The sequence below is a fragment of the Chiloscyllium plagiosum genome, chromosome 17 (assembly GCF_004010195.1).
Source record: "Chiloscyllium plagiosum isolate BGI_BamShark_2017 chromosome 17, ASM401019v2, whole genome shotgun sequence".
Classification (NCBI taxonomy): domain Eukaryota; kingdom Metazoa; phylum Chordata; class Chondrichthyes; order Orectolobiformes; family Hemiscylliidae; genus Chiloscyllium; species Chiloscyllium plagiosum.
In genome coordinates this window covers 46,000,607-46,018,011 of record NC_057726.1, presented here as the reverse complement: position 1 = coordinate 46,018,011, position 17,405 = coordinate 46,000,607, and the positions used below count along the sequence as shown (strand labels likewise).

General features: G+C 36.7%; 1 protein-coding gene across 6 annotated transcripts in view; it reads left to right on the top strand.

Moving 5' to 3' along the window:
- Positions 1 to 17,405, top strand: part of rpgrip1l (RPGRIP1 like) — a 225,429-nt gene that overhangs the window by 71,749 nt on the left and 136,275 nt on the right. For 5 of the 6 annotated variants that reach the window (XM_043706988.1, XM_043706986.1, XM_043706987.1 and 2 more), the window contains exons 8-12: positions 209 to 355; positions 981 to 1,054; positions 9,602 to 9,741; positions 15,391 to 15,497; positions 15,759 to 15,809. In XM_043706988.1, coding sequence (XP_043562923.1) covers positions 209 to 355; positions 981 to 1,054; positions 9,602 to 9,741; positions 15,391 to 15,497; positions 15,759 to 15,809 — 519 coding nt within the window. Of the gene's footprint in view, positions 1 to 208; positions 356 to 980; positions 1,055 to 9,601; positions 9,742 to 14,606; positions 14,687 to 15,390; positions 15,498 to 15,758; positions 15,810 to 17,405 lie in introns of those variants that run through there. The other variant, XM_043706992.1, reaches the window with a different exon arrangement.

Below are 17,405 nucleotides of genomic sequence, written 5' to 3'. Positions count from 1 at the left end.
TGCCAAAAAACAAAACAATGTTATGGAGAAAAGTGTATCATTTTTGCCACAAATGGAAAAAGGAATTAACTGCATGTATAATATCAAACTTCATTAATTGCCTAGTGAACTGTGCATGTTGACAGACTAAGTTTGTGCAGTGACTCTACATAATATGTAATGTAATATGTAATGAGTCTACTGTTATTCAGAATGTATTGTCTTACAGAACCAGAAAACCATGAAAGCCAGTCACAATGCTTTAATGAGTAAAGTTGATGAACTGAATGCACAGCTGAAAGAAGAACGTTCTAAGTGCCTTTTTCTTGAAAATCAGCTCCACTCAACTTCATTTTCTCAACAAACAACTGTAGAGGTAGGATTCTTTACAATCAGCATTAGTAATAAATAACAGAAGATAGTGAACATTATATGAAATAATAAGTATTGAAATGTATATTGGAAGAGTGTAATTCACCTTTTGGAATCGAGCAACATACTAAACCACAAGAATTAAAACAGAGTGGTTTGTAACCATAATCCAAAACGAGGTATATGAAGTACACCTTCTAATTCCCACTTTATACGATACTTTATAAATCAGAATGTGGTATGTGACATAGTTCCTTGAGTCACTTTGGTGTACTATCTTGAAATGCCAATGATTTAATCTGTTGTACCCAATGCAGAATCACTTCATTGTCATTTTCAGTTTTAATATAACTTTTTCAGAAACAGTAGGGCCAACATATTAAAACGTGCCTCATGCAATTTTCAAGTTACTGGAAGTGACTTAGTTGGAGATCTATTATAAACTAATATCATTAAAGATAGATCATGCTACAAAATTATGATTGTGCAGTTCTACAAATTAATTACAAGCTTTAAAGTGAGAAATCCTAATGTACACCAATAATAAATAAATAAATAGATTTTATTTCATTTTGTTTTCGAGGTAACGTTGTGCTGCTTTGTAATTTGTAACGTTTTTATTTGACTAGTTACAAGAGAGAGTCAGCGACTTACTAAAGGAAAGAGATCTTTTGAGGGAAAATTATGACAAATTATACAACAGGTACTACTATACAATTTCAGTTTTCTTTGATATGATTTATCTTATTTTTATGAACATGGTTTGTGATCTTTTAAACAGATTCTCTTAGAGTCCATTGATTGTCCAGTACAGTCATGACAGGAAGAAAACACTGCAGATACTGGGAAGCTGAGATGAAAACAGAACAATCAGGATGTTTTGCAGTACCTGTCAGAAGGGAAAAGGAGTTAGTGAGCTAACTTTCATGTAAGAGGCAGGAAGCAGTAATTAGGAAATTTCTTGCCTTTGGGCACTGACCTTAGAGGAACAATTCCTTTAAATTCACCATTTTCATTCTCTGAGAAATCACATGTTGTTGGTCCCATTGATTCCAGAAATCGTTCAAGGGCTGCCAAGGCTGAACTTAAAAATGTGTTGCTGGAAAAGCGCAGCAGGTCAGGCAGCATCAAAGGAAAAGGAGAATCAACTTTTTGGGCATATATTCAGGAATAATTCCTGAAAAAGGGCTTATGCCCGAAACGTCGATTCTCCTTCTCCTTTGATGCTGCCTGACCTGCTGCGCTTTTCCAGCAACACATTTTTAAGCTCTGATCTCCAGCATCTGCAGTCCTCACTTTCTCCTGCCAAGGCTGAGGCAACTTGTTAAAATGCCTGCATTAAATCTCTGGGAATTAATTCCAGCTGTTTTGTTCAATATTAGACCCTTTCACCTTCATGCCTCAAATGCCTTCACCCCTTTGATCTTTCTTGGCTTGTGCACTGAATCCAATTGACTCAACACAATTCTGGTTACCCTTATGTGTGCTTCTTGACCATTACCCCTTTCCCTACCCACGAAAATGATTTGTGCCAAAAATAGGAGCCAGAACCTCTAGATCTGTTCCCATCTGACATTTTGAAACATCTCATAACTGTTCTCAACACCATATCAATATTTCAGGTCTGTGACCTTAGTTTCTTTCTCCAAAGGTGGTGCGGACCTGCTGAGTATTTCCAACTCCGAGATTGGTTAACCTCCATGCAACTTTAAGATATCTTAATTTTCTATTCATTTTTTCTGCATGTAATCTTACTTAAGCATTATACCTTGCAAAATTAAAAAAATACTAACTATTGAACTCCTTGATAATCATGAAATTTTCAGCATGGAATTTTTTACATGGGATGAAATGCTGATAATGCCAATATTTGTTGCCAATCCTTAAAAACAGTTAAAAGTCAACTACATTGCTGTGGCTCCAGAATCTCATGTGAGCTAGTTCAGGTAAGGATTACAATTTTCCTTCTCTAAAGTTTGTTAGTGAGCCAAATGGATTTTCTGGCTATCAGTGATTGTTTCATTACAGATAATTTCTTTATTGAGACTAGCTTTCAGTTCCAGATCATTTACAAATAATTGATGTTCATTCCACAAGCTGCAATGGTGAAATATGAACCATAAGTCTGGGCCTCTGAATTATTATTCCCCTGACATTACCCCGCGCAACCATCTCCCCATAATTTGAATAAAGACAAAATACTGCAGATGCTAGAAATTTAAAACAAACTCAGAATTCTGTAAAACTTCAGCCAATCTGGCAACATCTGTGGAGAGAGAAACAAAATTAATATTTCAAGTCTAGTACAACTTCTCTAGAACAAAAAGGTGTTGGGTACAGGACTTTGTGTACAGAGGTTGAAGCTCAATGCAAAAGACAAAGCGTTGTTAATGGTGGAGAAAGAGAAAAAGAGTTGCAAAATCAGTGTACATTTCAGTGTAAAAGGGAGATAATAAATCCTTTCTACTGAAAGCAAAACACACAGGACACAAAGAAAACAAAGCTATCTAGATGGGGCGAATGTAAGAAAAATGGATAGCAAACATAATGCGATCAGTTTCTGAAGTTATTGAATTCAATACTGAGATCTTGAAACTGTAAAGTCCTGAGCGTTAAATGAGATGTTTTTCCTTGAGCTTGAGTTGCGCTTCATTGAAACATTGCAGCATGCCCAGGACAGAAATGTTAGCATAAGAGCAAGATGGCTTGTTGAAATGGCATACAATCTGGAGTTCAGAGTCATTGATTCATAGGAATTCTAGCTGCAATTCCCCAGCACTGTGGGATTTCAGGTCGAGGAGGCTAAGTCTCCATCAGGGCAGGATGCTTAGCATGTCTGTGCCTTCTAGTCACAAATGCCCCCAGCGTCACCCATCAAAACTCCAAAGTCAGCAGGCTTCACTATAGGGCAAGCCCCCTCCACGCCAGCTGTCGACCCCAGGACTGCAACCAGATGTAGTGGGAGGAAAAGGAAAAGGGGCACGTAAATGGTATAAGTGAAATTTCATTGTAAATACATGATCACATTTGTAAATACATGTTCAGTTTTCACCATCAGCTTTGTGAGAGACTACCATTGCTACTCACCCTATCCATGCCCCTCATGATTTTATAAATTTCTATAAGATTATCCCTCAGGTTCCAATGCTCCAGGGAAAATGGCCCCAGTCTTTTCAACAATTAAGTCTTTGCCTCTTGTTCTTAGCTTGCTCTGTTAACCTTGAAATGAGCCCTTCTGCGATCTGGGAGAATGGCTGTCCCTGCACTCAAAGTGGCTTTGCAGTGGAATTTCAATGCACGTGGCGCTCCAAAGTGCAATACAGAAGTGGAAAACTGTATTCAATGTAATTCAGAGATACGCTGGTGACATTGGTGCATGTCTACTGCAAAACTTCATGGATGAAGAATGTAGACAGTCGTTGCTAATGGAGCATACTGAGAGATTTCCAGGTGAAGTCTGGAATATTCAAGCAGTGAGATACCTGCTCAGACTTGTACATTAGTAACTGTTGCTGTCTCGCTTCTCTTTGCTGAATGGGAGAACATACATGAGGAGAGAATTGAAAATGTGATATTAATGCATATAATGTAACCCTCTCACCACTCACTCACAAGAGTTTTGTCTTTCGGTTTAAACCTTGACTAGAAATCAGATATTTTTGTCAATATTGAGCATCTCACACAGAGGGTGGCACGTGTATGGAATGAGCTGCCAGAGGATGTGCTGGAGGCTGGTACATTTGCAACATTTTAAGAGGCATTTGGATGGGTATATGAATAGGAAGGACTTGGAGGGATATAGGCCAGGTGCTGACAGGTGGGACTAGATTGGATTGGGATATCTGGTCAGCATGGACGGTTTGGACCGAAGGGTCTGTTTCCATGCTGTACGTCTCTGTGACTCTATGACTCTATCTCATTTGTCTGCTCTTGCCGTATTTTACCAACTGCCTTGCCATTTCCTACATGGGTTGGGAAGATTCCATCTATGGTTTTAATTTCCTCAACTTCTAGTCATCATCTAATTGGTTTAATCAAATAATTAAAGGATTTGATAGATTTTCTGTTTCTTTGGTTATGGAATATAGAGCAAGGGATACAAATTTAAAGTTAGAATTCAGCCATTTAATAGTGAAATTAAGAGGTATTTTTTCACATAAAGTGCAACATAAATCTCGAACATTCTGTTTAAGTATCTTTAGATATTGGCCAATTGAAGCTTTCTAAATTATATTTTAAGTTTATTTTTAAATTAGTCACTTGTGGATGGGGGGCATAGCTGGCTGACCAACATTTATTGCCCCTTGAGAAGATGGTGATGAGCTGCCTACTCGAATGCTGCAGTCCATGTGCTGTACGTTGATCTGCAATGCCTCTAGGGAGGGTGTTGCAGGACCTTGAAGAAGGAACTGCGATGTATTTCCAAGTCAGGATAGTTGGTGGCTTGCAGAGGTACTTTCAGATGGTGGTGTTCCCATGCATCTGCTGCTCTTGTCCTTCAAATGGAAGTGGTCATGGGTTTGGAAGATACTGCTAAAGGACCTTTGGTGAATTTCTGCAGTGCATCTTACAGGTAGTAGACTTTGCTTCTACTGAGTGTTGGTGGAAGTCGATGGAGGGAGTGGAAGTTTGTGGATGTGGGGCCAATCAAGCAGGCTGCTTTGTCCTGGATGTTGTCAAGCTTCTTGAGTGTTGTTGGGGCTGCACCCATCCAGGCAAATGGGGAATATTCAGTTGTACTCCTGACTTGCGCCTTGTACATGGTGGACAGGCTTTGGGGATTCCGTAGGTGAGTTCCTTGCCGCAGTATTCCTAGCCTCTGACCTGTCTTGTAGCCACTATGTTTATATGTTGAATCCAGTTGAGTTTCAGGTCAGTGGTAATCCCAAGGATGTTGATTGTGGGGTACTCAGTTACAGCAATACCATTGAATGTCAAGGGGTGGCAATTGTCTCCTATTGGAGATGGTCATTGCCTGGCATTTGTGTAGTGCAAATGTTACCTGCTACTTGTTAGCCCAAATCTAAATATTGAATTTGAACATGGATTGTTTCAATATCTGAGAAGTTGTGAATGAACATTGCGCAATCATGGTGAAAATACCCACTTCTGACCTTATAACGGAGGAAAGATCATTGATGAAGCATATGAAGATGGTTGGGCCTAAAACACTACCCTGAGAAACTCCTGCTGAGATGACTGACCTCCCCTCCAACAACCACAGCTATCTTCCTGTGTGCTAGGTATTATTCCAACCAGCGAAGCGTTTGACCCTAGATACCCATTGATTCCAATTTTGCTCAGTTTCCTCAATGCCACAGTCTGTTGAATTTGGCCTTAATATCAAGGGCTTTCACTCTTACTTCACCTCTGGAATTCAGTTCCTTGATCCTTGTTTGAACCAAAGCTGTAATAGGGTCAAACGCTGACTGCCAGAGCAGAACACAACTGGCCATCACTGAGCAGGTTATTGCTGAGCTGGTGCTGTTGATGACATCTTCTGTCACTTTGCTGATGATTGAGAGTAAACTGATGGGGCACTACTGGAAGAGCTTCGCTAGGGAAGCTAGAAGTTCTGGAGTACAGGTCATCAGTCCTATTGCCAGAATGTTCCAATGTCCATAGTCTTTGCAGTATATAGTGCCTCCAACCATTTCTTGATATCATTGATTTGAATTGGAGACTGGTCTCTGTGATGCCAAGTGGAGAAGGTGGAGATGGATCATCCAGTTGGCATTTCTGGCTGAAGATTGCTGAAACCGCTTCAGCCTTATTTTTTGAACTGATGTGTTGGCTCATCCATAATTGAGGATGGGATATTTGTGGAGCATGTTCCTCCAGTGAATTGTTTAATTGTCCATAACCATTCATGACTGGATGTGGCAGTACTGTAGAGCTTAAATCTGATCCATTGGTTGTGGGATTGCTGAGCTCTATCTATCCTTTGCTGCTTATGCTGTTTGGCATGGAAGCTACCTGTTTGGTAGTTTCATCAGATTGATACCTCAGTCTTGGTTATGCCCTCCTGTACTCTCCACTGAATCAGAGTTGATCTTCTGGCTTGATGGCATTAGTTGAATGAGGGATATGCCAGGCCATGAGGTTGCAGATTATGCCAGAATACAATTTTGCTACTATTGATGGTCCACAGTGCTTTGTGAATGCGCAGTCTCGAGTTGTTAGATCGAGTCGAAGTCTGTCCCGTTTAGCATGGTGATAGTGCCACACAACACAATGGAAGGTATTCTCAATGTGAAAGCAGAACTTTTTCTCCACAAGGATTGTGCAGTAGCCAGTCTTATTAGTGCTGTCGTGGACATTTGGATCTGCAGACAGCAGATTTTTAAGGATAAGATCGAGTATGTTTTTCCCTCTTGCTGTTCCCTGATGACCTACTGCACACCTAGTCTAGCAGCTATGTCATTTAGGGCCCAACCAGCTCAATCCGTACTGCAACTACCAACTACTCTTGGCAGAGGGCATTGAAATCTCCCACCCAGAGTATATTCTCTGCCCTGTTACCCTCGGTGCTTCCTCCAAGTGTTGTTCAACATGGAAGACTACTGATTCATCAGTTGAGGGAGGATGGTAAAACAAACTAACATTAGCAATTTTTTTCATACTTAAGAACATAAAAGGATATGGATAAAAGATGAGGATGTGGAGTTGCAAGGTACGTATGTGCCATAATCTAATAGAATTGCAGAATCCGACTTAATGAATTATTCTTAATCTTGTGTTATTCTTTTCCTGTTGATATCCTCCCAGTTTTTCCTTGAATTCTATCTTTGACAACACTTTCTCTTCCAAAATATGAAGGTGGTAAAGTTTGAGTTATGGGATTCTTCACAGCAACCCTCAATAATGCTGAATGATTACTGTGCAGGAGGTGTGCTGCAAGATTGACCATGGAAGTTATTTGTCTTAGTGATATCTGGCTGTCTAGATACAAAAATACAAAACCTGATATGAGACAAATTCAAATCAAGACTAAAACTTGCATTTGACTGCTCTAACACATAAACATGAAGTCACTGTAAAACACCAATAAAAACTAAGTGAGAAATGTGTTCATTTTTGACCTCATGTAGATACTTCTAAATGCATTTGAAAATCTACCTTACATGTACTCAGTGAAAAGTTTCTAGATAATTTAGAAAATTCTTGCTGCCTTTTATTACACCCATTTAGTGCTAAGTGTAAAGATTTCTACAGTTGAAAGATCTTAACACATATACATTAACTTTGCACTTTTTAAAAAAAGGTCTGTTTCATGGAAGTGTCAAAGCAAACTGAGCTCTTTTAGTTAAAAGGCAATTTACTTCTACTTTAAAATGGCAAATTCGATCTTCTGTTTATACCAAAGCCATTTTGTTTACTCTGAACCACATATCACTCGAGTTTGTGTACACAAGATATATTTCACAATGTAATTGCACATACCATTAGGGAAATATCATTACCTTTCTTTACCTCATTCGTTATAAGGCACCTTATTTAGCAAACTGTTCATTCTTGACAGAAAATGACAAATGTGTAATGTTCTCTGTCCGAATTCTGTGATAATATTATGATCACACCGTCGACTGGACAAGTCAGATTCCAGACTGAAATCTAGCTTAACAGATATTTTTTAATTTAATGTTGTGGTCTTTCACTGACACATTTCATCTATCCTAACACTATCGCTGTACAGTACTCAACTAGCAGACAGAGAGTGAACGTTTCTAATACATCCATAGGTTTGACTTAACAGGTTCTGTCTTAAGAGCTTCATCATCTTTTCCTTGATTATTTACACAACAGAGATCAAACTTTCTGGCTTCAAATAAAATATTCAGGTTTTTAACTCAACACTTCTGGCCTTGATTTTTCAAACTAAACCCCTCTATACTAAGGTATCCTATTTCATAACTACCAAAGCCCATACTACCAAAGAAAATCTAAACTCAAAAATAAATAATAATACATATAAACTACACATCTTATATCAAAGGTAACTACAGCTATACAGCACAACACAGCAACGATTATCCAAACTGTAAAAGAGAAAACAATAATGGTACATCTTTTGAATTCCAATTTTTGTTAAAGGCTGAAGTTCACTGTAACCGAACACCATATAAATGGAATAGTTGCTCAAAAACCTTGTTTGCAAGTGTACGTTTAAACTATGTATCTTTCTTAAATAGAGTGCAGTATTTCTTTTAACTTTAAAACAAAATGACTTACTTGCTTTTTGTCAGTTGAATTTAGTGACACTATGAAAATCCTTATCCATAAAATATTGCTTTTAGAAACTGATTTTTTTTTGTGATAATTTATGTTGCCTCTGTGTTTCTCAAAATCTTCTTTTGTTGTTTTTGCCAAACTGCAGTTTATGTACAGCTCATTATTTACTTTTGAATGTTCTTAATTGGTTTCCCTAAACTCGATTAAATTGTATAACTTTTTTCTCTCATTCAAGTTATCGGCTGATGCAAGAGAAGGGTATTTTACTAAGCTGTTATTTTAATTAACCATTCTTACTTATTAAGGTAACTCCTTTGCAAAAATGTATATAATTTGTACTTCTACCCTCTTTTGATGATTTCTAATTACCTGTTTTACTCCTGTGTACAAGCTCATTTTGCTTTCTAATTGCATGCTATAAAACAGCATCCTCTAAACTATACCTCTTCATTTCTGCCATTGTTCATAATGGCTGCATTATAAATGCACAATAGTCATTCTGTGGTCACAGTGTTTAAAATGTAACAACATTAGTGACTTGTGGTTTCATTTCGTTGCAACCAGGCATTTTTTTTTAATAATGCGACTGCTACACACCCCTGAAAAGAGATTAGATGTCATTTAAAGTCATTTAAATTGAGGGAATATTGGCATTTTTTTATGGAAAGTTTTGTGCCTCCTCTGTTGCTTGATAATTTTGATCTATGTATTCCCCTGGTGTACATAGATGAATTCCTTTCCTTGTCCCGCAGATCCAAGTGATGCCAGGTTTTTTTGGCCATGGATCTCTAAATTAAGGCCAGTGCCTTTGCTCATCCCACAAACTCTTTCATGTGATTTAACCGCAGCCTGAGCAAGGCGCCTTGGTTTCAACAGCAGCAGACCAGCATATGTTTGCTTAATTCCTGAGACATGATGACAGCAGTCTCTGTGCCACTAAGGCTTTTTTGTTTTAATTATTATTCTCTGTGGAGGATTACTTCCAATAGTTCTTCACATGCCACATGTTTGGTTACAGTGCTTTTGACATGACCCATGAACAAGAGTGGAAGTTGAAGGAACAGCAGCTGAAACTACAGATTGCACAGCTCGAGACCGCACTAAAATCTGACCTGGCTGACAAAAATGACATCTTGGACAAAATAAAACTGGAAAGAGGTATCTTTGCTTGTAAAGTAAATGAAGCCTACAAAATCTGCATTCATGAATACATACCACAATGGTGATTAAATTTCAGGAGTTTTTTTGCTTACATCTGCTTGGCATCGTAAATAATTTCAATTGAAGCAGTAATGCAAATTATATGTGAGCGGGTGGTACACTATGGAATTATAGTCTGCAATCCATTACAAGAAGAAACTTAAAATTTCTACAACAACGAAGAGATACAAATTTGAGTGTCTTAACCTTTTTTAAATCTGCCATCCAATTTTAAAGGTAATGATTAGTTCAGGGTAAGGCCCTATACCCTCCCTGTGTAGGAGCAATGTTGGGACCATCCAACCAATGCAAATGCAGTGTTCCAAGTCCACCACAGATCCTGAGCAGATCCACTAAATGGTAGATTATTTTGTGAAGTATTTTTGTATGACTTATTATGATCATGCCTTTTCACGATGAGGAGTGTATGGATTTGACACAGGAACAGTGAGGTAGCATTCAGTATTATTGTCCATTAAAATGTAGGAATTTCTGAACAAATTTTGATATAGGGCTCCCACTGGGCAATTGCTGCTCTTGTCCAATGTATTACAAATAAGAATCTGAATGGAACTAAATTAATTTAAGATACCTGATCGGCATGGATGAGTTGGACCAGAGTCTGTTTCGTTACTGTACAAATCTATGAACCTGTGATTCTGGCTTTCACCTATGAGCATGGGCAGGATGTGTTAGCTGAGATTTGCACAGAATTATTCAGCAAGTATGACAATCAAAACTGGAAACTCTCCTGACTTAATTTTCTGTTTATTTTGTAATTTACAAATTCATTCTGATTATAATTACACACCATTTTAATTTTCATCTCAGTTTCTAATTGTCAGTACTTCACAACCCTTATGCAGAACCATATTTTTATTGATAGTTAAGGAGCTTCAGATACTTGTGATAAAATTGTTTAATGGCAAATTTGCTGATTTTAAATTGGAAATACTTTGAATTATGAGATGTGGTCCTGTGGTTTTGAAATGTATTACATGTGTAATCTTTTGAATAATTGTAGACAAATGCTTCAAAATTGTGTTTTTTTTATGCATTCATCATTTCCCAGTTATGCCTCTTATTAAGTTGAAAATATTGGAGTGGTTGAAATTCAATTGCAAACAGACAAACAGAGTGAATCTTTGTTGGTTTTTCAGCTTCCAAGATGAGCATCAGTTCGCACACAAGATAAATAAGTCACAAGATATGAAAAACTATTTAACATCTAAAAAGTACTAATATACAGTTGAGATACGTATTAGATGAAGTAACATTAGCCATGGTCTTTTCCTCTCAAATACTATACATTTTCATATAACATGTCCCAAAGAGACAGTTTCTTCTTGATGGTCATTACAATGCAAAATGCTTGTGGTTTCAAAATGTTATATTTAATAGAATGGACTAAAAAGGGTTAAGAAATGAGCATCTGTAAGATGTTAGAATTTTCCAGAATTACACTGTAAGCAAAATAATACCCTGCAGTTGTATCATGTTTTTAATTGTAGTGTCGCTACAGAACAATTATGATGTATTATTCTTTAAATAAAAAGGTCTGTTAAGGAAGTGGGTAAAAGACTAAAATGCAGACTACACAGAAATTCTACAAGTTAGGAATGATAATTTTATGACCAAAGTAACAGCAATTGCTGTAGATTTTTATATTGACAAATATTTAATGATTAATTAAATGAGCATTTTAAATGACAAAAGGAACAATATATTAACTGACAAAAAATGTGCTAGTTCAAATTCTAATTCAAAATTACTTAAAACATATTCAACAGACTTTTAAAATGATATTTAAATACCATTGTAAATTTATGTATAATTTCTCCAATGTAGTACTTGTTAGTTACTTGTAGAGGCAGAAATTAAATGACCTGTTATTTATGTACATATGTAAGGGACTTAACATGCCTTATCAGGTATTTATCAGGGATTCTTGAAAAATGACATAACTCAATATTGATTTGGATGTTTTTCAAGTTTCTTTGAGGGGAAGTAAATGACAACCTAAAATTGAATCCTGTTGTTCCCAATTTTCACATGTAAAATGGATGCAAGAAGGTCCAATTTCTAATCTATCCTTTATTGACAATTTGCAATATGCATTAATCTTGAAACTAATTTGAAATTTTGTTACTCATTCATGGGAAGTGGGCATTGCTGGGTAAAACAGCTTAACTCTAATTGCCTTTGAGAAAATGGTGGTGAGCTGCAATTGATATAGTGAGGCTAGTCCCAAATTGTTGTGATGATAGACCATATTTTCTTTTTTAGTTTAGTTAAAATAATCGTCAATCGCTGAAACACAGTTAAGCAAGGCTACTGAGTTTCTTTAACAACAGTGGTTGATTATAGAAAGACAAAAACAAAACAAAAACAAGCTATCTAGATATAGAATACAGTTTCGAAAAATCTTAAAACAGAGCTTTCAACCTACTTCCTCTCACCATCAATTTACAGAGATTACTTTCTCGAGAAATTGATTCTCTATCAAATTTTTAATTTCTATTACACTATTTTTCCCCAGTTTATTTCTTGTGAACTATGCAATTTTCCCACATCAATACTCACATACGGAGAGCTTAAATCTTCTCAGCTTCTAATAACCTGCAGATTTCCACCAAACTTTGGGAGTTCACAAGGTACCTTTCCACTGAGGTAACTTAGACATTTGGATGGGTATATGAATGGGAAGAGTTTAGAGGGATAGGGGCCAAGTCCTGGCAAATGGGAGTGAATTAATTAGGATATCTGGTCAGCATAGATGAGTTGGACTACAGGATCTGTTTCCATGTTGTACATCTTTATGGTTCGATAACTGCTGTGACAAAACTCAACTCCAGAAGAGAAACTATGCTTGCTTCTAACCACTGCTCTGGTGTTTTATAATTGAACTGAAAAATACTTGCTTCTGAACCGAATTAATGGTATTGCATGTTTACTGGATTTGTTGTTAGCCTCATAGTAAAAACATCTTATTCCAATAACACTCCAGAGCTTCTCCGAAACTATGAATGGAGTTACCTGCTCTCTGACACATATTGGCTCAGATCATTATTCTGGAAAGTTTCACTGATTTTGTTTATTTTACAAAGAAAACCCTTAACAAAACCAACAAACACCCACATGCCGCCACTCTAAAATCAAAACTCCAAAATGATACCTGGAAATGTTTGTCACGTATCTAAAAATGTTTGCTGAAGTATCAGATAGTGATGTTTGGAATAATATGGGTTCAGTTTTACATAAAGCATTATTTTCCTTGCTTTCATGCAGTTAGTAATCAAAATGTTGGAAAACACTACTTTTAACTTGCTCATCTGTTAGGATTACATTGATCCCACATCAGCGTGGCCTTGATTAGTAAACCAAAATCAAGGGAGCCAAGCCACTATCCATATGGAATCAATTAATATGTTTAGTTTTAAATTCATGCCAAACAAATACTTTGGTGCCTCGATTATATGTTGCTGTTTTCACAGGTCACATTGCTCAAATTTGACTATACTACGCAGTAGAGGAGAGTTTAGACTTCAACATGCCTGTAAAATTGGCAATATTAGATCAGCCACTCATACAGCACATCTTAAATTCCTCTCCAATTGCTTACAGCTGATTGGAGAATTGTATGAGGAGCATCCAATCCAGTATCACTTGTTTTGTACGTCTATGGAAAGCTCCAATGAATATACTGAAAACAATACTGATGAGTGTATGATATCCATAAGAAGGAAAGTTAGACGAGATCTGTGGGATGAATGTGCCATACATTTTTTTATATTTAAAATAACATCTGCTACTTTGCAAAATAATATTTTAATTTATTTCTTATATCATACAAGACGTTTTTATTATAATTCCCACAGAGGTCATTAATGTTTAAAGAGAAATTTAAATACTCACTGATCAACTGAAAGCAATTACACCACAATGATTTCACTGTTCAAAACAATTAAATTTTACTGTAGAAGAAACAAATAAAACAAACATGACTAACTAAACATTCCTTTAAGTGAATGCTATCCTGTATATTGCAAGGCATTTCTTTCTGACTTCCCACCACAAAGGCTTTGGCTGGTTATCAAGCCTTTCACAATATCAAAGTTCCAAAGCTCTTAAGAATTTGTTTCAATTTCTTTTCAATGTTCGAACTATTCTCTAAAGTATGCAATTTCATTTGGATCCTTCCAACATTTCTTCAAAGCCTGTGGACTTCTCAGTTGAATGTAGGCTTCACTACGCTTCATGGGCTAACTTCTTAGTTCCATCAACTCAGAAATACACTTGATTTTGATAGCACATGTATCAGGGCTGCTTTTCAAATCTTTGCAGACTCTTTCTTTCTCTGAACTCAACATAGGTGCTTTTAGATCAAACTCAAAACATTTCTGGACAAATCCCACAGACATCTTCCCAGAGTTCCAACCAAGGCTCCACCTGAATTACTCATATTCGTGGTAACTGACGTTAATTGAAATGTCTCTTTAACCTGTGGCTTCAAAATCCCATCTTTTGACCCAAAGTTTTGTATGAGTATTTTAAATACCTAATGAAGTCAGGGGAGTTCTTCTCAGACTTGTTGTCTGCAGTTCCCTAACTAACTGAGGACAACCTGATGTTTTTCAGGCTTTCACCATCCTAATTCTGACCTCTAAATACAGGTGGAACCCTATTTGAGATTTCTGAAGTCTAACATTTTAACTCCATAATGCTTAAAAATATAACCTTGTCAAACTAAAACATGCTCCTAAAATATTAATATGAACTTGCTGATTATGAGTATTGGTTTTGTAACAATAATTTCACTTTAGATAGATGGTAAGCAAAGCCGGAGACTGGAAGAACACAGCAAGCTAGGCAGCATCAGGACATGGAGAAGTCATCGTTTCAGGTTAGAGGGGTTACAACCGAAATGTTGATTTTTCCACCTCTTGTTGCTACTTGCCTTGCTGTGTTCTTCCAGCTTCCTGCTTGTCTACTTTGGCTTCCAACATCTGCAGTTCTTTTTGCCTCTAAGACAGTAAATCAAGATGACTATATTGTAATTTCACACCCTTTCAAACAATTTTCATGACCAGCCATTGAAGTATGTTTAAACCTTAAGGATAAATACTCCTCAATCATAAGATTCCAGTTGTCATTTGCAATATATAGGAAATTTCCAATTACTCACACAGACAGACTTGCATTTATATTGCAGATTTCATGTCCTCTGAATGTCTTCAAGTGCTTTATATCAATGAAATGTTTGTGATGCTAGTCTCCATTGTAATGTAGGAAACAACTCATCTTAACAAATGGCAAATTACTGTAAATTTATTGTTTTTTTTACTATTTGTAACACATTTGTAAATCTTCTGAACAGCATTTTTACTGTTCTGTTACATAAACTTATAGGAATTTTTCTCACAGGATTTTAAATGAAATGATAGAAAACATAAAATGTTCAGCTCTTCCGGACAAAATCTGGATTCCTTGCATTCTTCTTTTGAATACACTGGTATTAGATACATCCATTGTTACATTCTTGTTTTAAGACATTGTCGCCTGATTTTGTTTCTCTATTATTTCCATTTATTGTATAATGAACATCAGAAAAAAATGAACGACTCTCCCAGGAGAACAAAGAGCTTCAGCTGCACTATCTTGAACACAAGCAACAGCTGGATGAACTGAAAGAGCGCATGAAGTTCTTCACCAAAGTAAGATACTTACCTGAATTGCATTTATATCTGCCAGAATGTGACAATGGAATGCATGAAATGTTTTATGCATGGCGTAAATATACCAGCTTTCTGCTTCATCAAGTCTTGGGAAAAAGAATGTAGAATGTACTGGTTTATTTATTCATGATATTCAAGCCAAATGTCATATTTGGTGAGAATCTAGTATGTCATTTTCAGTTATCCCTGTATTATTCATTTCCATTTAATAATGCTCTTTATTGACCATTTTAATTTCAGGAGAGTGATATTGATGTGACTGAACTGAGCGAAGCACTGATGCTCATAAAGGTAATGCAAAGAAGTTGATCCCTCTTCTAATTTGTGTCTACTCTGTGAACTAATAACAATCTGACCCTCATATGCCCTGATTGGAGTGACTTGCATTTTAAAAGATGAATTCATCGGTGAGCCTTCAAGTGGCTAATGTAGCTTAAACATAGGAAAATGTCTGAAAGAGCCAGGAGTACAAAGTCAGAAGAGTAATATGAAGTTTATTTATTTTGTTAATATTTTATCTTCACAACATAGTTTAATTAGTCTATGTATAGATTTTTTTTTTCAGGGTTTGGATCAAATTTTAATGGTCTGAACACATTGATCTGCAAAGTTAAAATAGTAGAAATTGACAATACATAAGGAAGCCAATTCCCTCCTGCCCCTTTCTGCAATTAATACAAATGTGTTCGTCTGCTTTCAAGAAAAAGCAAGTCTGGTCTGGTCAATTTTAGTATGTTAATTAGTTTTTTTCAAGAAATGTAGGCTTGATTTTACTGTTTGGTTGTGAATCCATAGGTTTGTTGTGCTGTCTGGAATTTGACAATGAAATGAAGATGAAGACACAATTGATGGGCAAATATGGCAATAGTTACTGACACCTCATTCGATACCTCCTTGTGTTTCATTCACAGAAATTGTGTTGAGCTAACTTTTACAAGTCTGGGGAGACAGTAGCACAATGGAATTGTCACTGAGGCTCAGGCAAATGTTCTGGGTACAGAGGTTCAAAAACCATCACAAAAATTTAAATCTGTATGATCTCACTAAAGACCTTCATTTAAAAAACTGAAATTCAGGTTACTGACTAAATGAAACAACAGGGTTCCATAGGTTAAAACGAGTATTTTGCAAGCAAAGCAAAATCCAAGTGCGAACTTTGCCTAAACTCTGACAGCCAGATTCAACATAAATTAAACACACATTATCAGCTAGACAGGCCCAACAGTTTAACTAAGAGAAAGTGAGGACTGCAGATGCTGGAGATCAGAGCTGAAAAATGTGTTGCTGGAAAAGCGCAGCAGGTCAGGCAGCATCCGAGGAGCAGGAGAATCGACGTTTCGGGCATAAGCCCTTCTTCAGGAATGAAGGGCTTTCTGAAGAAGGGCTTATGCCCGAAACGTCGATTCTCCTGCTCCCTGGATGCTGCCTGACCTGCTGCGCTTTTCCAGCAACACATTTTTCAGCACCAACAGTTTAATTGGTCAGTTTAACTTTAGTGGTGGAGAAACTTTCAGAAACATTATTCAGATAGAACTATATGAATTAAGGAAAAATGATTGTGAATTCAGAAGAGTCAGGATGGATTTAATGAACTTGCTGGAGTTTTTTGAAGAGATAACAGAGAGAGCTGATGAGGAGAAGCCAGTAAATGTGGTTTCTGTGGATTTCCAAAAAGTGTTCAATATAAAGCTACACAACAGACTTATGTTATCATGGAGTAAAAGGGAAAGTAGCAATGTGGATGTAAAGTTGCTTGAGGGATTGTACACAGAGATTAATAGTTGGTGTATTTTTCAGGCTGGAAAAAAGTTTGTAGTGGGGTACCCGAGAATTTGGTGTTGAGACCCTTTGTGTACTTGACTTTTTTTAAATACATGACCTAGATCT